Source organism: Sminthopsis crassicaudata, chromosome 1 (assembly GCF_048593235.1).
Source record: "Sminthopsis crassicaudata isolate SCR6 chromosome 1, ASM4859323v1, whole genome shotgun sequence".
Taxonomy (NCBI): domain Eukaryota; kingdom Metazoa; phylum Chordata; class Mammalia; order Dasyuromorphia; family Dasyuridae; genus Sminthopsis; species Sminthopsis crassicaudata.
The window spans coordinates 178,135,706-178,158,245 of NC_133617.1; the positions used below are offsets into that span (position 1 = coordinate 178,135,706).

The window sequence follows — 22,540 nt, forward strand, 5'->3', positions numbered from 1 at the left end:
TGAAGAACTCCTATATTTAGAAGTTAACTTGGTTTTCATCTTTTGAGCCCTCTGATCCATGTGTAATTTTCATCTGCCTGCTGTTGGATGCAAATATCCTTATATTTTGCTTATTTTCTCCCATTCTCTCCCTTCCCTTTGTTGCTTGGTATTTTTTTTTTTTTTAATAACGTTTTACATCAAAACATCCAGAAGTTGATCTATTAGGGGTTGAGGTTGCACAGTATTTACTTTTTCAATGTGATAAATCTTTCTGGTTCACATTCCATCAACAATATCTAGAAAGGTAAGATTTGACTTTAACCTAGATCATTTTTGTCTATACTTACCTGTTTAGTTTTTTACATTATCTACAATTTTTGATCGTGGAATCTTAAACTAGTTGAACATGTAAGCTGAAAAGAACAGGAAAAGTAATTGTGTACACATTCAAATTGTGTATTTCCAAATATTGACCTTTTAGCAAGGGAATCCAGTGGTTTCATAGGAAAAGAGTGTAATTTTCTTTTTCTTTCCCTCCCCACTTCAACCTTCCCAACCATATGCACACTCAGCCCATACTCTCTTCTCTTTGTCTCTTTCTTCCTAGTGCTGTTCAATAGGAAATCGAACAATGTTTTCTTGAAAAGATTGATATAATGTAATACCATATCTTGAAGAACTATACCAAGTGTAAAGCTAATTTGAGTTAATGTATCTAAGACATTGGGTACCTTGGAGACCTTTGCTTATTTGCTTCAAGTCTTTTAATTAAGGCTTTGGTCTCTTTCCTCATCTATATAATGGGATTACTATGATCTTCCTCCTAATCATGATGTAAGAATTTTCTTCTTCCTCTTCTTCTCCTTTTTTTCTTTTTTCTTTTTTTTTTTTTTTTTGTTAAAATATAAGTGAATGAAACCTGAAATATGGGGAAGAAAATTCTGAGGGGAAATAGGGTGGGATCCGTGTTGATTGGTGACTTTCCATCTGATTATTTCCTGTTTTTTCCTCCCTCCTTCATCGAAAAATGACATGCCCCCTTTCTAGGAGGCTGTGAGCTGGACCTGGCCTGCTTTTTCCGGCTGATTAATGAGATGGGCGGCATGCAGCAAGTGACTGACCTCAAAAAATGGAACAAACTCGCCGACATGCTGCGCATCCCCAAAACTGCCCAGGACCGGCTGGCCAAGTTGCAGGAGGCCTACTGCCAGTACTTGTTGTCCTATGACTCCCTTTCCCCGGAGGAGCACCGGAGACTGGAGAAGGAGGTTCTGCTGGAGAAAGAGATCTTAGAGAAGCGGAAGGGCCCCTTGGAGGGTCACTCTGAGAATGCCTATCACAAATTCCACTCTCTACCCCGGTTTGAGCCCAAAAATGGTCTCATCCATGGTATGGTCCACAAGAACGGCTTCCGGAACAAGCTGAAGGAGGTGGACCAGGTCCAGCTCAAAACTGGCAGGCGGCGACTCTTTGCTCAGGAAAAAGAGGTTGTCAAAGAGAAGGAGGAAGAGGAGAAAGGGGTCCTCAATGACTTCCACAAGTGTATATATAAGGTAGGAGAGCCTTTGTTCTATCTCTTCTTGCTTTTGGAATGGCACAGGAGCTTTCCATGAGAAATGCTTTCCTCTCTGGGGGTGGCCTCGGAGCCATTGGGGGCTTCCTCTGACTGCCTTGGCCTTGGAAGTCCTAGAAGACGGCCTAGAAAGAAGCTGGGCTGGTATAATAGGGAAAGGGCTCTGAATTGGAAACTAAGAAATTTGAGCCTAGTTCTAAATCTTAACCATAATAATTTCTTTGAATTTGAACCTGAAATATTTATCACTTTGAAAAATTAAAGTCCTGCACTAGACAAATTTGGCATTCCTTTCAGTCTTGGGTAAATCACTTCCCACCCTTTACCTCAATTTCCCCACCTGTTAAACAACTAGGTTTGCCTATATGATCAGTTAAGAGTTCCATCTTGAATAATCCTTATGGTGGGTATCAATTTCTTTTTCCCCCCAACCCCCAGCTGGTAGATGCATGCTGCCTAGGAAAGAGCTATTCTCAGCCAAAGATCCATGAGGAAGCTTCTGCACTTCTTCCTGTAGTATACAACCCTAACTTCATAAAAATATTTTTTTTTACTTTCCCTCCCTATTTATATTCAACACAGTTTCCTGCCACCCAGCTCCTAGTTGCTCTGCCAGGTCCTTTTATAGAGAGAGAACAGGCCCCGATAAAGCTATCAAAACGTATCTCACCATTAACGTGTGAGTGGAAGAAAACAGAAATTGAAACACGTACAATGTTTTCTCCATTTCTGCCAAATCTTGTTTAAGTGCAAGCCATCCTGAGAACACTTACTTCTCCAAGAAGGAAAGCGTGTTCATCTGCAGAGCGGTGTTGACTCTCTCACCAACTCTGCTTGGCAGTCACCCGTCCTCCTCACAAATTGGCACCATGGCCAAGAGTGTAATTTTTGAGTCAGGCTCAGTGATCTAGCAAAGCTGCAGGGAACTGCGTATATCCAGCCCATGACAGGACCAAGCTCTCTCACCTGGGAAGCGTGACCCAGAGGATGGCGGGCTCATCTCTCCTCCATTCATTGCTTCCTTGAAAATGAAACAGAACACAATTCCTCGGCATCTTTGCTGAATTAAATGCGCAAGATCCTTCTTGGGTAGGCTGGCTGGTTTCCCATTAATGAGCTTAATTTCTGGCCTGAGCTGCAGAGAATTTGATATGTCCTGAGTAGCAGAAAAGTAAAACTTTACAAGTATTAAGTCCTTCCATGGTGTATGGAGTGACCTGATGGCAAAAAATGATATTGCTTGAGTTTCTTCCACCTAAAATCCATTTTATGGAAGAGGTATCTAAAATGTTATGGATTTGACCCCAACGTGAGTTACTTACAAATATGGTCTTCCAAACCTCTTAGCTAACTCCTTATAGGTTTTTTCATGGCATTTAGCATAGCAAATGAGCATTTGCTTCTATATATTCTCAGATCTCCTTTAAAATTTTGGGAAAAATACATGGGAGAGATGGGGCCTTCACCTTCTCTATTGGTTATGCTACATGGTTTGGTGAAGGTTGGGGGACAGGTTGGAATAAGGGGAGCAAAAGTTCTTATGGATGACCTCCCCCTTTCACAGCTTTATTTGTTGTCTGAGTGGTAGCTGTCTCCCCAAGTATTCAATATATATATCTTATACAAATGTTGGGTCATAGATTTACAGTTGGAAAAGAGCTCAAAGAAATTGTTGAGTCCAACTTCTTCTCATTTTAGAAATGAAGAAGTCCAAGCACAGGGAGTTTAAGGATCAGTTATAAATCACCTGAAAAGAGATTTGAACCCAGAACTTTGATTTTCATGACAGTGTGCTTTGCTTATAGTTCTTTAGGATTCCCCATGACCTTTTCAGGAAGCTCTGCAAGATCAAAATTCTCTTCATAACAATACCAAGAGGTTTTAATTTTAAATATGATAAATACTGAAACTTCAAATTTCTTTTGAGAAGTCCTCAATAACTTTTGACATTTTAAAGGGATTCTGAGAACTACTGGCTTAGGGAATACAAAAATGAACACAGCCCCTGGTCTCAAGGGGATTTTATTTTAACAGAAGTAGATGAGAAATGATTTCTGTGAATCTTCACAAAGAGGTGTGAAAGTAGAGTTTGAGAGTCAGAAAGGAGAGATCTAGACAAAAGAGGGAAGTTTGTGAAAGGATGACTTTTCCCTGGAGTGAGGGTAGTCAGAGGACACTGTAGAGGTAATTCTGGAGCTTAGCTTTGAAGGAGGGGAAGGGTTCAGAGAGGTGTTTGTCATGGGGGCACATATACATTGAGTTGGGGGGAAAGGGGAGTTCAGGGTGCAGTGAATGGTCCACTTAAGTGTCTCCTAGGTGCCACATACCATGACCATCAGTTTCCAAATGTTCGCATTTGAAAGAAAGCTGCCATTCATTTTGTTCAAAAAGCAGCTTCCTTATTTGGGCCATAGCCTTTGCCATTTGGAGCCATTTGGTCAGAGTAGTTGTTTTTGTTTTCATCTTGTGTCAGTGTGACTTTGTTTTGTCTTAATTCTCCTCCACTTCTCCTCCACTTATATCCTGTTCATTTACCAAGGCCATAAAAGTTGCAAGAGCCTCAGCTTTCCCCCTTCAGAATCCCTGGGTGTTGTGAAAAGGAGTTTTCTTCTGTTATCACAGTTAGCTCATTCTTCCCCTCCCTGTTAAAGACTGGTTTGTAAGTGGGTATGTGTCATAGGGCAGGTAGATGGCACAGTGGAAAGAGCTTCAGTCCTGCAGTCAGGAAGACTCCTTTTTGAACTTGAATTTGACCTCAGATATTTTAAGGAAACAGTACAATAGTAGGTATAACTCTTTTTTTTTGTATTGACTTTACATTATTTTTGCTTTATAACCCCATTTAGAGTTTTTTGGCAAAGATACTGGAGTGGTTTGCCGTTTCTTTTTCCATCTCATTTTATAGATGAGGCAAACAGGGTAAAGTGACTTGCCCAGAAACATACATCTAGTAATTACCATGGTTGGATTTGAACTCAGGACTTCCCGGCTCTTGAGATGGTACTCTATTTACTGCCATCTAGCTGCCCTTCCTGTGAAGTCGAGGTGGCACTTGAGCTGAGCTTTTTAGGGGTTTGTTAAGTTGCTTTTCAGTTGTATCCAACTCTCTATGACCTCATTTGGATTTTTCTTGGTGCAGATGCTGGAGGGGTTTGCCATTTCCTTCTCTAGCTCATTTCACAAATGAGGAAACTGAGGCAAACAAGTGACTTGCTAAGCATTATAAAGCTAGTGGCCAGATTTGGACTCATGAAAATGAGTTCCTGGTTCCACGTTCAGCACTCTATCCACTTTGTCACCTAGCTGTCCTTTCTACTGTGTAAGCTACTACTATACTTTATACCAAAATAGAAGACTTGATGTGTTTTGCTCTTTGCCATTAGATTCCCTCCCTTTTCACGTCAGTAAATTTTGCTACATGATGGCAAAAGTTAAAAATGTCTGAGGGGGAATGCAGGGGCATTTTATGAGGGGAAATAGAGTCCTGTTTGTTAATTCATAATGTAAAGTTTGTTTGGAGGAAGTGGGCAGGTGGTCTGATTATAATTGAGAGAGGGAAAATGCTTTGGTTACATCTGAACATCCAAAGATCCTGGTCCAAATTGGATCAAGCAGTCAGACCTTTGAATTTAACCAGGTATAAAATGCAGCAGTTAGTAGACAAGGGAGCTGAGGGCATGTTACCTTGGAAAACACACCCATTGTGAGAAAGCAGGCTCAGGAGGTGTGCAATCACAAAGTGATATTACCAGTAAGCCTTCTGAGACAGAATCTGAAGCAGTCCTTCACTTCTAAAATTTCACTGAGGGAAAGGCAAGGATCCAAACTGTTTTCCTTTCAGAAAACCAATGGGTTTGTCTTTGCCCTTTCCCCAGGTGCTTAAGAGTTCAACTATGCTACCATTGATTTTTCACCAATAGGGGCTTCAAATCTTACTGCTTTCAGTTGGGGGTAGAACCCTCTTCATATGAGAGGTGGCTACTAGGTCTGTCCCTTTATATACCACTTGCCTTCAGAAGACTGAACAATAAGAGTTGGGACATTCTGACACTTGGTACCTACAGCCTTCATTCCAGCAGCATCAGTTCACACATCATGGGAAGGAGTGGGGTCACTGTCCTGCATTTATAGAAATCATCATGCATACAAGTGTACATTGCTTTAAATCCTTTGGCAGGTGACTTTTGAAACTAACGATGGGGGTATCTTGTTGATATCTCTTGTTTCCAATGATTACAGTAGATTTATTTTGCTTCTAAATTAGGGAAATAGACAGATGTGCTTCAGAAGCCTAGTGACCTAAGCTTCTTGAACCCCCAGTGCCAGGCAACCAAAGACTTCTCACAGGATGCTTTTGAGTCAGAGAAATTTGGGATGATTGAGAGACAAAGCAGTGGGCTCGTAGAAGCCATGGCTGGGTTGAGGATGCATTTGTGTGCTTTTTCTGAAGCTTCATGTCTTTAAAGCCTCTCTCGTATATTTGTTTCTTTTTTTTCCCCTTGTCCAGGGAAGGTCGGTTTCTTTAACAACCTTTTATCGAACGGCAAGAAACATCATGAACATGTGTTTTGGTAAAGAACCTGCTGCAGCCGAAATTGAGGTGAGGGGAGTGGTAGCCTTCCTAGAGGTTTGGGGGAGGTGATGGGAGAAGCTGTATTTGTCTCTGACCTGCTTCAAAATCGGGATGACCCTGAATGGAATGCTTTTTCAGATCCACCTTGGGGAGCGGTGTTTGTCTAAACAGGCCTGCAGATAAACAAGTTCTCTTTTTCCACTGACCTCAAATGAGATCCAAAACTGGGAGCCAAAAGTGGTATATTGAAATTCAGAATCCTGTTTGATTAGTGTCTGTTTTTTATTCATAGTTTGGATTCATTAGGATTAAATGCTGGACTGTTTAGAATGGGAAAGTAGAGACCACAGGGCTCTTAGATTCATTTTAAGTTTTCCCCCAGATTCCCTTCTCGGAGTGCAAGAGATTGCTTGAATCCCTTTGGTGGAGGTAGGTGTGTGTGTGTGTGTGTGTGTGTGTGTGTGTGTGTGTGTGTGTGTGTGTGTATACACACTTTATGGAACTCCCATTTTGCTCCCAGAATCTGCTAGAAAAGTGGAAAAGGCTAAGCAGCATCTTTTTGTTGTGTCACATGCCAGGGGAAGATGGAAGCTTCCTCCTTCGTGTTTATGTTGGAGGCTGCTCGGCAGTCTGGCTGCCAGCCTTGTACCTGCTACATACTCCCTATAGTGTGACTTTGGGACTACTCACTTCACCTTTATGAGTTTGTTTCTTCCATCTGTTAAATAGATACCCTCCAAAAGGCTAGACTCTTGAAGGTGACTTCTAGATCTGCCTCTTATGATCCTCCACCTGAGGTAGTCCAAATTAAGTTTCCTCCACTTTCTGCTTTGTCACTGTGTTTAAATTTAGGATTTCTTCATGAAAACTTGAAAATCATTCCCACAACCAAACTTTTCAGAGGCTAATTAAAAAACCACGTTGGCTGAGAAGATGTTGGATGTTTCAAATCTGTGTCATAGGGATGATGTAACTGATGGCATAAGCTTATTATTCACTTAAAAAACTTAGAGAGCCAAAGAAAATCTTTTTAAATGTTGACTGAATATTTTGAGTCCAGCCAGTTATTTAAGACTGGGCACCCGTGGCACACTGCTGGTCTGCATTCCACAGTGGCCTTACATGCACTTGAGGTGATGAGAATGCCTTTTGAATACCACACATTTTGGGCCATGTGTGTATCTTGGGACACAAATCCATATTTCCCACTCTTGGAACTGAAAGTGCCATACGGCTCTGGTTAGTGAACTAGAGCTTATGCTTCCTTACGCCCCATCAACCAAATTGTCAACTGAGTCCTGATTCTGGAACACATATGGCTAGTGAGATCAGGAGAATTAACGCCATCACAGCTCAGCTTTCAGATCTCAGGTGGCATTTGTGGTGCTGATGTTGGGCTGGGGGTGGGGAAATAATTAGTATTTGTTAGCACTGCAAATTTGAGTGGTAATTCATTGTGTTTGAGAGGTTGGAGTTGGAATAAGATCACGATAAAATCATTTAATGATGTTGAGGGAGGAGGAATTGCATTACAACCCACAATACTGATGCTTTAGAATTAAGAATGGTGACTTATGGATGGTTCTCCTTGCTTTTTCTCTCTTTCCTGCCCACTTTACTTGGAAAATAGTTTTAGCCTGGGCCTTTCCAACTTGTGTGTCTCTTGCTTTCCTAGGGATTCTGTAGTTTTTTCTTGGTTCTACATTTCTAAAGATGTCTACTGCTTTTAAAATATATGTTTAATGATAACTTTTCTTTTTGTTATTACTTATATTTTCCCCTTTATTCTTCCCATTACCCCTTCCCAGAGTACCATTTATAATAGAAAGTAAAAAGAAAGAGTAAGAGGGGAAAAAGTTCAGCAAAACTTATCAATAATGTTAATGGTTATATGTGATATTCCACACCCATAAATCAATGTCTACCAGTTTTAACACTGATTAAAATCTTCATCCCCTGCCTCCATATTCATTCACTAAATTCTGTTCAGAATAAAGCATTATTGTTGATTATATTCTGTCTCTTCCCTCCTCTGAACCACAGCATTAAGTGATTTCACATTGATCCTATCCCACCCAGATAGGTAGGTAGTAAGACTTGGGAACATATTGCACCAGCAATGTATCATCTGTTGCTTCTTCCTATGATACTGGAAAATGGTTGAGGAAACTAGCCATTATTAGAATTGATTCAATTTGAATCAAGTCTAGATTTCTACTATATTCTATATTTCCTTTATATGAATTTGGATCTTTTTTTCCTTAAAACTACTGATATCTATTTTGCCAAATAAAAGATACTCTTTAATAAATAACCCCATAGACCTTCCTACCACAAAATAAATTTCATGAAAGCTGCCAACCTAAAGAATACATGATTTTACACTTTGACTTTGGTGTTAAAATCTTTATCTATTGTATTGTTAGCTTTTAAACTTATTCTCCCTATCTCATCCCCTTGCAAATTTCTCTAAAACTAATTAGCATATCATCTTCTAATATTATGTGCAACACCTCTAGTCCCTCACTTCTACAAAGAATTAGGGAAGAAGTATCTTCTTTATTTTTGTAGGTCTATTTTGTCATTGTTATCCCACAGCATTTAATTTTAATTGTTGTTTTCGTTGTCTATTATTGTAATCATTGTATATAATGTTTTCTTGGTTTTATTTAGTTCACTTTCCATTAATTCACACAACCTTTTCCAGGCTTTTCTGCATTCATCTAATTCATCATTTCTTTAGGCATGGTAATATTATATTACATTCACGTACCTTAATTTTTTAGCCCTTAATTAATGGACACTTACTTGGTTTCTTTGCTACCATTGAAAGTGCTGCTTCTAAATATTTTGTCCTCTCTTTAACAAAGTATTCATGCATTTGTTACTATTAAAAATGACTTTAAGCTCAATTTTACATTACAATAGCAAGTTTGTGTTATATTCACTTCCTTAAAGGGTGTTAAGATCTAGCAGAGATGTTTGATATTTTCATCCTATATTATCTCGCCAAGTTTATGGAAGGTGATGTTGGACCTCTGTCATGATCATTAATTCTAAACAAAGAAAAAGTCTATGATGTGGGGAAACCTGAATATGTGCCTCAAGAGAAGTTGCCTAGTGTCTCTACTCCATTAGGATAATGCTTCACACTGTATATATGGAATGTATGCTGCACTGTGTTATTCACAGATGATTATCTAAGTCAACTCTACATGTATTTTTTATTGTGTGCCCAAAACGTAAGGTTTGATAGTTTTGCTTTGGATTTAGGAGCTAGAATAGTCGTTCAACTTTCAGAGACACACAGAAGGAAAAAAATGGCGTCATGTAGTTGGTTTCCCACATAGGCAAACGCACAAATACAGTTATGTTAAATATATAGAAGGATTTCATGGGTTCTCTGTAAAGCTTCAGGAAAGGATCACTAGGGCAGAAAATCTCCCGGGCCACTGCATATCATCAGAAGAAATTGATTCAGCCCTTATAAAGTATGTGAAGTTAGTAGAAAAGCCTAAGTTGGAACAAGGAACGTTTCCAAAGGAACTCTGTGTCATCATAATAGTAAAATGTGAACTCCTAAGTGGACAGATGATTTGCAATTCTGTTTAAGCAGGTCTTGGCAAGATTACCCTGGATGTATTAGGTAATGTGATAAATCAATCAGACCCTTGGTTGCTTGGGATTTGTAGAAAAATCTTTTCAGGCCCATTAGAAACCTTTTAGATCTTTCTATCTGTGAAACCAAATATTTTATTTTATTTTATTTTATTTTATTTTTGTAATTAATGGTTTCCTGAATTAATTTTTATTCTAACTATCAGAATAACTGATGTAGTCTCCCACAACATTTAGCCTACATTTATCAAGCAGCTATTACATGCAAAGGACTGGACTAAATCAGACATTATTGCTTCCCTTTAAGAATTCACAAAATAAAAAGTAACGTAAAAGTGTATGTATATGGGGCAGTTAGGTGGCTCAGGGGATAGAGCACCAGCCCTGAAGTCAGGAGGACCCGAGTTCAAATCTGGTCTCAGACACTTAACACTTCCTGGCTGTGTGACCCTGGGCAAGTCACTTAAGTTTGATTGCCTTAACTCTTCCCCCTTACCCCAGCCCCCCCAAATGTATGTGTGTGAATATGCGCACAGACACATAACACGTTTATTAGTCATTTATTTTTCCTGTCCACAGTCACTTACATCATGGCATGTTCTCTGATAATCAGATATACAAAGGCTATGTTGTAAGTAAAATGTTAATTTTGTCTTATTTGCCAAAACAAAGCAAATAATCTACCAAGTTGTAAAACACTAATACTCATTCTCTTTTTCTGTTCATATAATAATAAAGAAAAAAAAATCCTCTGGATCTGTTCCTGTGGACCCCCTTTATCACTTGGGATATGAGTTTATACCTTAAATAGACTCTCTGTGTCTCACCACCTCTACCACTCCCATCCCCTCTGTTTCTCTTTTTTGCTTACAGCAAGAGTACTGGAAGTTAGTGGAACAAAAAGAATGTCATGTAGCAGTGCATTGTGGGAAAGTGGATACCAACACGCATGGAAGTGGATTCCCAGTGGGAAAATCAGAACCATTTTCAAGGTGCAGTTAGTTTTCTTCCTCTCAAACTGATGACAATTTAATATTCTGGTTAGTAAAGCTTGTCCCAAAGGAAACACTTCTCTTATACTCTAGTAGAGTAGAAATTTCTTGAGGTTGGGAAATACTTTTTGTCTCCAGCACTTGGGTATGGCACCTGGAGAAGAACTGGTGACTCAATCGGAGTCCCAGGGTGGGAACTTTCTGCCAATGCAGATAGCTTATCTAGGGTGTGGCACATAAATGAGTTGTAGTTGAACTATTGGTAAATAGAAAATAGAAACTAAGAAGTTCTCCTTTTTTTGGTTACATCAAACCCAGAGTCTTAGCACTTTGCTATGTTGCCTGAGCCATAGGCCATGCTTATCATTAAGCTTTTGAAATCACTAGCCTTAGAAGAAGGCTGGGTGGGCGTGAACTCTTTAGGTTTCTGTCAAAGGCCCTGGTGTACACATTGGATGTAATCTTTGTGGTTTCCTTGACAGGCACGGATGGAATCTTACAGTCCTTCCTAATAATACAGGATCCATCCTGCGTCACCTTGGTGCTGTTCCTGGTAAGCTCCATTCCTTTCCCGTTATTCTTTAGGGCTGTTTGCACTGTCAGGCAGCATTAGGAGACTCGACATGGAGGACAGCTGTGCTTCTGTAGGGAAGTGTTCCCACAGCTGAGAGAATTCCATTCAAAGGTCCATCTAAATAAATTATTAAAGGTTTAGAGGGATAACATTTATAGAACCGACCTTAAAAGTATTGCCATAGATTGTGCTGACATCTGGAGCAGGAGGGATTTGATAAAAATTTATAAACTAATGAAGCATAAGGTATGGATAGGAGGTGGTAACTGAAATTGTTTATCAAATCCTGAAATTCTAAAAGTCTGGAGATATGGAGGTTGGAAAATGGGAGGGTTTTTTTTGTTGTTGTTGTTATTGTGTTTTTTTTTTTTAAGCAGGCATCAGGTACTACTAATTTAAAAAGAAATTCAAAGCATTTTACTTTTCTCCTTGATTATATTTCATTATAATTGCATTCCTTTGTAATCTCTTTTTTTGAATTAAAAGAAAGTTATTACAAAGGATCCTTAGCCATAACCAGACTGACAAATAGATTTATTTTTAAAAAAAAGAAGTTGAGAAGTTTTGCTTTAAAGATTACAATTGACATTTAAGATGAAGCCAAGATAGTATGTTTTCTTATATATGAGGTAGTAAAAGTCCAATCTCTTTCCCCTTGGATGGGGAAAGATTCAAGAAAATTTTAGCCAGGTTCATGAAAAGCAGAGCCTTAAAATATTATTAAGAAATACTAAGCAGTATTGACCTTTTTCTATAGAGGTATTACAACTATAAAATTTGATAAAATTTTTTCCTGGTGCAGAGGCAAAATTTTGGTCCAATTGAACCTTTTTTTGTTCCTGTCACTTTTCCATCAGTAAGCCTTCTGTCTCCCTTTCACAAGTAGCATCTAAGAACAAAAGTAATATTTTTCTCCCTTTACAGCTCAGAAAAGTTGAAAATTTTTGTGCTGGTGGACTTTGATCACCACTGACTTTTCTACAACTGCCCCCTGACAGATTTATTCGCTAATTGGGTGACCAATGTGAAGTTATTATTCTGTAGATATCTCCTAAACTAAAGCATTGAAAGCTATTGTCCTAACATGTGCTACTCATCAGATTCTTGCTTCTTCGCCCTCCTCCCCCTTATCTGAGAGAAATTGTGTTTTTATACTTGATTAAAGAAGTTGTCTTTTCAGACTGTTTTTCTCCTTTTCTTCCCTACCCATTATTTTCTTTTTCTGTTTGTTAGAACAATGTAACTTGTTTTGTTACCATGACACATTTCCTTTTCTTCCTTTTTTGAATGCTTTTTGTTTCTAAGTCACTTCCTACCCTGGCTTATGGCAAAGCAATGCAGGGAAGAAAGGTACAGTGTACAGTGTTCCATCCCAGTACCCTCCCTCCTCCCTCACTGCAGAATGTGATGACCGTCTATTTATCTGCCGCCCTTCTGTTGTAGGAGTGACAATTCCCTGGCTAAATATTGGCATGGTCTTTTCTACCTCATGCTGGTCTCGAGACCAAAATCACCTTCCATACATCGACTACTTACACACTGGTGCTGATTGTATCTGGTGAGTACCCCCATCCCCCCGCCCCTGAGCCGGCTCTGGCTGCCCCTCTCCTCCCAGGACCCTGTGGGAGGTTTCCAGGGAGCAGATCTCAGCCTGTCCTTCAGACTCTGTTCTCCTGCCCTCCCTCCTGATACCTCCCCCCATGGCTGAGATGGAGTTGGGGGGGGGGAAGGAAGACTTTCCAGGCCTGTTGTGAATCCCCTTTAGTTCTCCGTGCATCTGGTGGGGCCGAGAAGGGCCAGCCTGGGCTAAGAGCCCTCCTTTTGTTTTTGCTACTTGCTCTTCAAAGAGCTCCAGGTCAAGTAGAGCCCACGGAGCTCTGTTTTCAGGAGTAGCGAGTTTTCTGTGTCTTTTAGTGGTGCCATAGCGTGAAGTATGAAAACACTTTCCAGACCACCCCACTGGCCGGCTCCTTGTCCTCTAGGTGGTCCCTGTTTTGTAACAATGGACCAGCAGCTATTTTTCAGGGTGGTTTTGAGGCACCCAGTTCTTTGTAATCCCGATACAGAGACTGCTCAGGTTTTAGTGGGGAAACTGACTTCTCACTCGGAAGAGATGCGTGTGTTCCCAATATTGTCCCAGCAGCCTACCTAAATGTCGTGCGGCTGCACATTCTGTATCTACCACTGGCTGCTGTCATTCAGTATCTGCTGTGAGGAATACTGATGAGGAAGTTTGGGCTTTTGCTTTTGCGTTTCTTCATCAGTGGCAGATGGGAAATCATTGCAAAGAGATGTTTTTAATATATGCACATGCCATGTGCTGTCTTGTATCCTTATAGTTGACCAGTCTACACATTATTCCGCAGTCCCTATGTTATAGGCTTAATGGACTGATTGATTGAACAGTGTTTTAAAAACAAACAAACAAAAAACCCAAATTTCTTCCAAGGAGCTAGTGCGTCTGGGAGATCATTTTAAATTTTACTTCATAGTTGGCAAATTGTAGTAGACAATACCTTAAAAATATGGATGATAATTTAAGAGAGCTCATGTGGAATGTCTATGGTTTGTTTTCTTGTTAATTCTTTTAATAACTCTTTTTTTATCAGCCACTGAGGCAGATGCTTTTGAGCTTTCCTGCAGGATGTCCTTAGCAAGTGTAGCCTACCAGATTTTTCTGACTTAAAGGAGGACCAGGTTGGGGATGTTAGATTGGCCAGCTAGGGTTCTGCCTGATTAGGTAAATACTATTTTAAAATGAAAGGCTGCTGCACATTCTTTGTGACTTCCCTAGAACATTTGGAGGGCCATTGTTCTACCCTGTCTTTTTCTCCATGACTTACATCAATAGAGAGTTCGATGGAGTGGGAGCCAGGGATGTTTTAGAAGAAAATATAGAACAACTTCTTGGCCTTTCATAACTTAGAAGGAGAGTTAGAGGGGGGAGATGCGATCAGAGTGTTTTATGGTGAGTGTTTTGCTTGAAACATATGATTTTGGTTAGAAACATGGTGTTTAAAATCACAAATCAGTAACAGAAAATGTCGTAGTTAAAATAACATTTAAAATTTTTTTTTAAGTATGGTGACTGGATACTCCCTTTCCTCAGCAAGGGAGTATGAATATGACTGAATATGAAACTGAATATGACCCTTATGAATAATGATGTCATCACAAGCACCTAAGAGTGACACTGGTTGGCAAGTTGCCATAAGGCCCTTTTTAAAACTTGCAATCTGTCCCAAGGGGGGGGAAAAAAGACCCAACCTGTCCAATGGGTCAAAAGAAAAAGAATCTAAAACACATGAAAGCATTGTATGTACTCTTCTTTGGATCTCAAAGTCAAGAGAAGCTGTCAGGAGTATCCTAAAAGGGACCCTGAGGAGATAGGAAATTGGCTTACTGAACTCCATCCCTGCTTTATAGGCCCAGCAATAGTTCCATTTGCATTGGCTTAGTCTGCTTTCTAAAAGCACAACCACTGTCAAGTAGACCTCCATATCTTTGCTGTGTTGGTATCTTCCTCCCTTCCCCATTGGGAACCAATGCATATAGATCCTTGTACCCCAAGGCTCATCATCATATGTTCCTGCAGATGTTCTCTGGGTGTGGTGATGTTATTTGAGGTTTACTAACATTCCTTATCTCAGCCTTCTTGGGGGCAGGGGAACCCGTTCCATACTTTCCAAACAAAATTTAGAAAGTTTTGAGGTTTTTTGATTTGGTCATTTTTGTTTTGTTCAGAATTTGCAAAGCAAAAAGTTACACTGGTGATTTGCAACAATTTAGAGACTGGCTCCTGGAGAACAATTCATCCTTGTAAACATAATAGGCATCAATATACTAAGAGTTAGCACAAGTTTCTCTCTGATTGATAACCTCTTTGCATTTATTTCTTCCTGATTTAGTGGAGTTAATTCAGAGTGGTGTATTTTTGTTCAATGACATTGTTACCTGAAGTTTCACAGCTTCATAATTGAATCATGACCTGGCATTCAAGGCCCAATACAGTAGGACTTTCCAGCCTTTCCTTTCATTTATTGCCTTGTCTAAAACTTCTGTGTCATTACTTACTACCTTAATGTACTATATGCATTCTGTTGAGATAGAGTTCTGCATAAGGTGCTGGATTTGTGGAATCAGGAAGAACTAAGTTCATACTAGGCCTTAGATACTTATTAGCTTTGCAGGTAAGGAAATCACTTAATTTCTGTCTGCCTCAGTTTCCTTATCTGTATAAATGGGGGTAATTGTAGCACCTAACTGTGAGGATCAAAGGAGATATCTGTAAAGTGCTTTGCAAACTTGAAAGTGGGATAAAATGCTTTTAGAATCACCATTATCATTACCATTTAATTATCTTCACGTCTTTGAATATGCTATTTATAACTGAAATTCCTTTCTTCAAGCATTCAGGCACTGCAGCCATAACTTCCTTTCTTAAAGTACCTATAATCTTCATTGTGTCCATCACCAATTTGACACAACCATATTGTTTGTTTACTTTTAAAGTGTCTTTCCTTTTTCTCTAAATAGATTATAAGCCTCTTATCCATGTAGACATAAGTGTAGAACAGAAATGTCAAACAGACCAAATGTTATTGAGAAATGTTAAAAAAAATACCCCCAATAATATAATTCTGATTTGTGGTTTTCTAAGTCAATACGGACCCTTAGGGATCTGTTTCTATGTGCAGTTTTACACCACTGGTGTAGATTGCACTTATACACCAAGTGTTTTACATATCCTTTTTATTTTTCCAGTCTCATAGAGACTACTATGTGTGTGCTATAGGCAGTGTGGGGTCCATTCCCCCCTTCCCTCACTCCACACTCACTTTGAGAGTTCAGTCTTGTTCCTTCCTCCTTTTGCCAGAAAGGTATGTCTTACAGTCTTTTCTTCTGGGCTCTCTTTATTTTTTCTCTAGAACTTTTCTCTGATAACACTCATCCCTTTTACCTATCTTGAAGAGTTTTAGGAGAAGAAAACGATTTTAAAAACTTACAGCAAAACAAAATTGTGATTCCTAAATGAAATACAGCTCTTGTCTCCCAGCAATGGCCCCTTTCAAGTTGTGAGATCCTTGGAAGCGTGGAAAGTGGTGGGGCTTTTTTTTTTGTTGTTGTTGTTAAATTTAAAAGCATTGTATTAATATGAATTTCTTTTCCTTTTTTTGGACAAAACATAGGAGAGGAAGGCATAACTGTGTAAAATAGATGTAATCGTAGATTTCAAGAACTCCTCTTCATGGCATTTCAGAACTTTCTCTAAGACATAATTGGAGTAGATCCCAGGAGTTAATTCTGGAAGGGGTGACGAGGCACCTTGAGGTTTCCATATTTGACAGCCCCACTTAAATGTTTGTGATCTCATCTGTTGCAGGCAAAGCACAGAACTCTGAGCCTGGGACTTAGCCAAGAACTGAAGGAGGTAGATTTGGAGATTTTACTAGAGGCTGCTTGAACTTACAGCTGTGTCTGTTTCTGATTTATGGGGGTTTTTAAACATCTGTTTTGTGTTTGAAAGCTTTTTGGCTTTTAGTGTAGATCAGATATACATAAAAGATGAGCAATTTGAATCATTCGTGGGGTTGTGGCTTGGCTGAGTGCTTGGTGGAAGCCACTGAGATAGTCCTGTGGGAATTTATGGCATTGCTGTGTGAAATGGGCCTGAGAGTTACAAGAATGAATTACCAAATGCTTTATTTTGTGGCTCATGTGTAGATCGACTCGTACATTTGACTGTAGAGTTGTGTCCAAACAGTCCCCTTGTTCCCTGTGTTTTAAGGCAATCTTCCAGAAGAACTTGTTTTTCATTTCTTGTCTAGTCATTCAGCACAGAATAAATGAGCCTGGGCCTTAGGTCAAAAGTTTGGGAATGCCAGCTAAATGCTTTGGTAAAATCTTTCCTCTTTTCTCTCTTTTTCTTTCTCCCCCTCCCTCTCTCAGGTATTGCATTCCTGCTGAGGAAGAGAACAAACTCGAAGATGTGGTACATACCCTGTTGCAAGCTAATGGCACACCAGGGCTGGAAATGCTTGAAAGTAACGTGATGGTATGTGCTATCTGTTTTTGGTATTGGGGGAGATATTAAGTTTGTATTAGATTCACAGTTTGTATTTAGTTTTATTTTACCTTTGTGTTTCAAAAACAAAGGAAAGAACAGATCTATGCTAAATCCTTGAGGTCCAAAACAAAGTTTCCTTTGAAATGAAGGAAAAATAAGGAAACAGAAGGATTTCCCTCTTGTTGCACAAGAAGGAAAGGCTGACTCATGTCCCATGTCAAGGGGGTCCTTTTGAAAATTTGGGGATTGAAGATTCTTGGTTTCATATTCCTTCTATTTTGCAAATCTTGGCAGGTAGAGTACTTGGTCATTTTCTAAATGCTGTTCAGGATTGGGCTTTCTGACCAGCCTCATGAATTACACTTAATTCCTATCCACCCTTCTCTTTTGTTCTCTCTGTCATGCCCAGGTTTTTAAGCTGTAGGTGCTAGTGGTACATTTAAGTTTGGGGGCAAAGAGAAAGATGCCAGGAGAATGATTATTATTATCTCTTTTAACCCATTTCCAGAAAGCATTAGGGGATGATGTTTTTGCTAGCTTTTCCTGACAACTTGTTGCTTCTTGAATTTACTTTCCTTATTCTTGAGGGGGATCCTTTCCAAGATGAGGGATTCTGAAAAGATCCCTACTTTGTTCTCCAAAGCTACTACCTCCTGTCCAAGAAAGCCACTCGGCCAGCCTGGTACATTCATGCTCTAGTATAGAAAAACCATTTGGTTTTGTTATACACTTACTGGGGGGTGGGGGTTGGGGTGAAAAACAACAACATAGTAAAGGTTTTAAAATGAGACTGGATGGTTTAGGATCACTGATAATGCAGCTCTCCATGTAGGGAGCCAGTGTGGCTGGCCCTCGAGATCTTTGAGTGTAACTGATAGATGAGGAAATCTTTGGATCCCCAGACACAGGAGAATTCTGGACAGGCAATATTGGGGGCGGGGGAGTGATTTTTGGAATGGGGTCCAAGTACAGTCAAATTTTGACATGCCTTTATATATGTTACATGTTTGGTGAACTGAATTAAACTCCCAATCATCAAACCGTAGAGACCCTTACAGGTAGAATGGAAGTGACTTCTTCTTTATTTATTTATTTATTTTATAATTATAACATTTTTTGACAGTACATATGCATAGGTAATTTTTTACATTATCCCTTGTACTCCCTTCTGTTCCGAATTTTTCCCCTCCTTCCCTCCACTCCCTCCCCTACATGGCAGGTATTCCCATACATATTAAATGTTATAGTATATCCTAGGTACAATATATATGTGCAGAACCGAATTTTGTTGTTGTTGTTGTTGCAAAGGAAGAATTGGATTCGGAAGGTAAAAATAACCTGGGGAGAAAAACAAAAAATGCAAACAGTTTACACTCATTTCCCAGTGTTCCTTTTCTGGGTGTAGCTGATTCTGTCCATCATTGATCAATTGGAATTGGATTAGCTCTTCTCTATGTTGAAGATTTCCACTTCCATCAGCATACATCCTCATACAGTATCATTGTTGAAGTGTATAATGATCTCCTAGTTCTGCTCGTTTCACTTAGCATCAGTTGATGTAAGTCTCTCCAAGCCTCTCTGTATTCATCCTGCTGGTCATTTCTTACAGAACAGTAATATGGAAGTGGCTTCTTAATTCTAGTGTCTTCCCTTTGATAATTCCTGCTTATCCTCAGATATTTGGCTTTGTATATATTTGTTTGCATGCTGTCTTCCCCATTTTTGGTTGTAAGCTCTTTATGGGCAGATCTTTCTGTATCCCTGGTGCTTTACATAGTGCCTTGCACCCAGAGCTGCTTAATAAATGTCAATAGGTTTTTGTTGCCATTCTTAAACCTGTAGCAGCAAAACTTCTCTCTAAACTATAACCCATTGAGGCTTGGGAAGGGATATTAGTTCTCTCACTTTTGCCCTCTGTACTATGTATGCCCTAGGGAGATAAGATAGGTCTCCATTTTTAAAGACCTCCTGGGAAGTGGATTTCACAGCTGAGCTGCCTTGGTTTTCCTTCCCTGTCTGAATTTGAAAGTCATCATTAGCATTTTAAACAAATGTCCCCCTGACATCGGTGTTTGCTTTGTTAGCCCTGCCTGCTGAGAGTCACTTTGTTTCAGAGAGTTACACTTCTTCTCTCCTTCCTTCCTGAAGAAATATTCAACTCTTTGCTCTTTGCTTCTCCCCAGATCTCCCCAGAGGTGCTGTGCAAGGAGGGGATCAAGGTGCACCGTACTGTACAGCAAAGCGGCCAGTTTGTTGTCTGTTTTCCGGGCTCCTTTGTGTCCAAAGTGTGCTGTGGCTACAGTGTTTCTGAAACTGTGCACTTTGCTACCACCCAGTGGACAAGTATGGGTTTTGAAACAGCCAAGGTACAAAATAATACTTACACAATGGACTCAGATTCTCTTTTCTGTTCCTCATTTTTCCTCCCTTTCCCATGGGTGTATTTATATACAGTATCCCCTCAGACCTTGGGGAAGATTCTAGAATAGCCATTCTACCAAAGGAAGATTGCTTTGTGCCTCATCCTGGCTTCTCTGGGTTTAAGGCGATTTCGCTTAATCAGCATGTAGTTTGGGGAGATTGTAGTGTTATAATATGATAATATATGTAATATATATAAGATATATAATATAATATGATACTCACCCAGATCACTTCCAAGATCTGCTTGGCATCAAAGTTCTTTATAACCCAGACCCCTCTTCCCTAGCTCTCCTTCTCACACCTTACTCCCCAACATGTATCTTTGGATCCCCTGACACTGGCTTAGCTGTCCTACCAAGAAGATACTCTTATCTGCTCCAGGCCTTCTCCCTAGCTAGAATGCTCTCCATCTTTTGTGATGCTGAGGGACCTTCCTTTCAATGCAGCTAAAATCCTATCTTTTACAGGAAGACTTTCCTAACCCCTCTTAATTACCTCTGTTAAAAGTTTCCTTTTTATTTTAAGTATATCTTACTTAGTGTATATTTGGGAACTCCTTGCCTATTTTGTATCTCTAGTACTTAGCACAGTATAGATGTTTATTAGTAGATGATTAATAAATGGTTAGTGATTAATTGATCCTCAAGAAACAATCTGTGAGAAATCTGTTTTGTGTTTGATATTTTAATCTTTTGGATTAAGTAGTAGGCTTCTGCAGTGAATTGGTTTTACCTAAAGCTTGGGTCTATTAATTTTAGATCATATTCTTTCGCACTGGAAATGTTCATTTGAAAAATTACAGCTATCACTTTTTAATTCTTTTCATTAAACCCCTTTTCACTTCTAGTTTGAATTTCTCCTCATTCACTTTAAATAAAACGTCCCATTGTGCCTGAACCTGTTCTGCCATTTTTCCGTACCCTTTTACTCAAAAAGGACACCACAACATCACTCAACAACTCCAGCTGTCATACCGCCTATAGACCCATATTAACACAGTTGTTTCTTTCAGGAAATGAAGCGTCGTCACATAGCCAAGCCATTCTCAATGGAGAAGTTACTCTACCAGATTGCAACAGCAGAAGCAAAAAAGGAAAATGGTCCCACCCTCAGTACCATCTCCGCCCTTCTGGATGAGCTCAGGTAACCAGATGTGCGTCTGCAGCCCCTGTCCCTCTCAGGGCTCTGCCAGCAGAGCCCATGAGCTGCCAAGGGGCCGGGCTTCCCGCGGGAACTATCACTGCCTGCAGTGGGCCGGAAGCCAGCTTTCCTTCCTGGGTAAAATTCTTCATTCATGAGACCACCAGGCAGGTCATAGAACCAGGTTTGGCCTTGCTAGGCCTTGTCCAAGATGGTTAAAGATTTTTGCTGTGATGGAGCTTCATTCTCCTTTTTTCTTTGGTGATAGGACCCAGAATTTCCTGATGGTGCCCAATGTTAAGTCTTTGTGAAGGAGTGAATGGAATGTTGGACCTTAACCCCTTGCTGCCACTAGGCCCTGGTAGTTTATGATGGATTTATTTCCGAGCAGGAACGAGAGATGATGGCTTGGCATTGTGTGCAGTAGAAAGTGGAGAGATCTTAGGGAGAGCAAACAGATTTCATGGTTAATGTGGATGGCTACAAAATGCTGGGAACTTGTCCTGGCGTTAACATGGTCTGTGTGCAGTGGAAAGTGAAGAGATCCTAGGGAAAGTGAACAGACCTCATGGTTCTGTGGATGGCTACACAATGCTGGGAACTGGCACTGCGTGGTTTGTGTTTATCCCAACTCCTAGTGATCCATCTGACTGAGCTTTTTATCCCACAGTGTAATAAGGACCTTACTTTGGAGTTGCACAGTTAAGACTAAATGAATCCAGTGGGCAAAAGTTAAGGCTGAATAAATCAATTGAGCGTGTGACTGTGTTGGTTGGCTTCTTGTATAACCCTTTTTTCTTTTCCCCTACTATGTAGCACCGCTATCTCTCTCTCAAGGGGGAGACACAACTGGTTAGTGCTGATCGGTAGACAATGGATTTGGACAGGTGTCGGTCGAACAATTGCTGATGAAATCTACAAATAGTTTGTTAAATCCAAGCATTGATATGAAGTGAAAAAAATGAGAAAGGGGGAAAAAATAACTTATCCATATATGTTTGTTAAATGTTGTATTAGATTTAATCATGTTTATCACATTAACTTTGAAAGCTGGGGGAAAAGCTGGGCCACTTGACTCAGTGAGATTTGCTAATAGACATCTGGCTTTTTCTTGTTTTTGGACAGGGATACAGAGCTAAGGCAACGAAGGCAGCTTTTCGAAGCTGGCCTGCATTCGTCGGCACGCTATGGTAGCCATGATAGCAACAGCTCTGTGACGGATGGGAAGAAAAAGCCTCGAAAGTGGCTGCAGTTAGAGACATCTGAGAGGCGGTGTCAGATCTGTCAGCACCTGTGCTACCTTTCCATGGTGAGGCCGTTAGCGAGCACATCCCAGTCTCCCCCCACTAATGGGGCTTTTCGTTTTGCCTGTAAAAATGCTTAACTCTTTAACAAAGCAACAAGTAAAAGAACCTGCTAAAAACTATCCCCTTTTTCCCCTGATGCCCCATCCCCTTTAATTTCTGCCTTAGCTCTCTCTTAGCTCTCTTAGCTTTTATCATCAAACTTCTGAAAGAGTCTACACACTCTCCCTGCCACCATTTATTCCCTATAGTTTGTTTCTAGTCCTGTACAAAAACTGCTGTCAATTCGATAA

The 22,540-nt window shown here is 40.0% G+C and overlaps 1 protein-coding gene across 3 annotated transcripts in view; it reads left to right on the plus strand.

Moving 5' to 3' along the window:
- JARID2 (jumonji and AT-rich interaction domain containing 2) overlaps nucleotides 1–22,540 on the plus strand; it is a 297,444-nt gene that overhangs the window by 259,679 nt on the left and 15,225 nt on the right. For all 3 annotated transcript variants that reach the window (XM_074272131.1, XM_074272149.1, XM_074272140.1), the window contains 9 exons: nucleotides 1,030–1,535; nucleotides 6,063–6,155; nucleotides 10,620–10,738; nucleotides 11,221–11,291; nucleotides 12,756–12,870; nucleotides 17,262–17,367; nucleotides 19,563–19,745; nucleotides 20,816–20,946; nucleotides 22,069–22,252. In XM_074272131.1, the coding sequence (XP_074128232.1) occupies nucleotides 1,030–1,535; nucleotides 6,063–6,155; nucleotides 10,620–10,738; nucleotides 11,221–11,291; nucleotides 12,756–12,870; nucleotides 17,262–17,367; nucleotides 19,563–19,745; nucleotides 20,816–20,946; nucleotides 22,069–22,252 (1,508 nt within the window). The remainder of the gene's footprint in view (nucleotides 1–1,029; nucleotides 1,536–6,062; nucleotides 6,156–10,619; nucleotides 10,739–11,220; nucleotides 11,292–12,755; nucleotides 12,871–17,261; nucleotides 17,368–19,562; nucleotides 19,746–20,815; nucleotides 20,947–22,068; nucleotides 22,253–22,540) is intronic.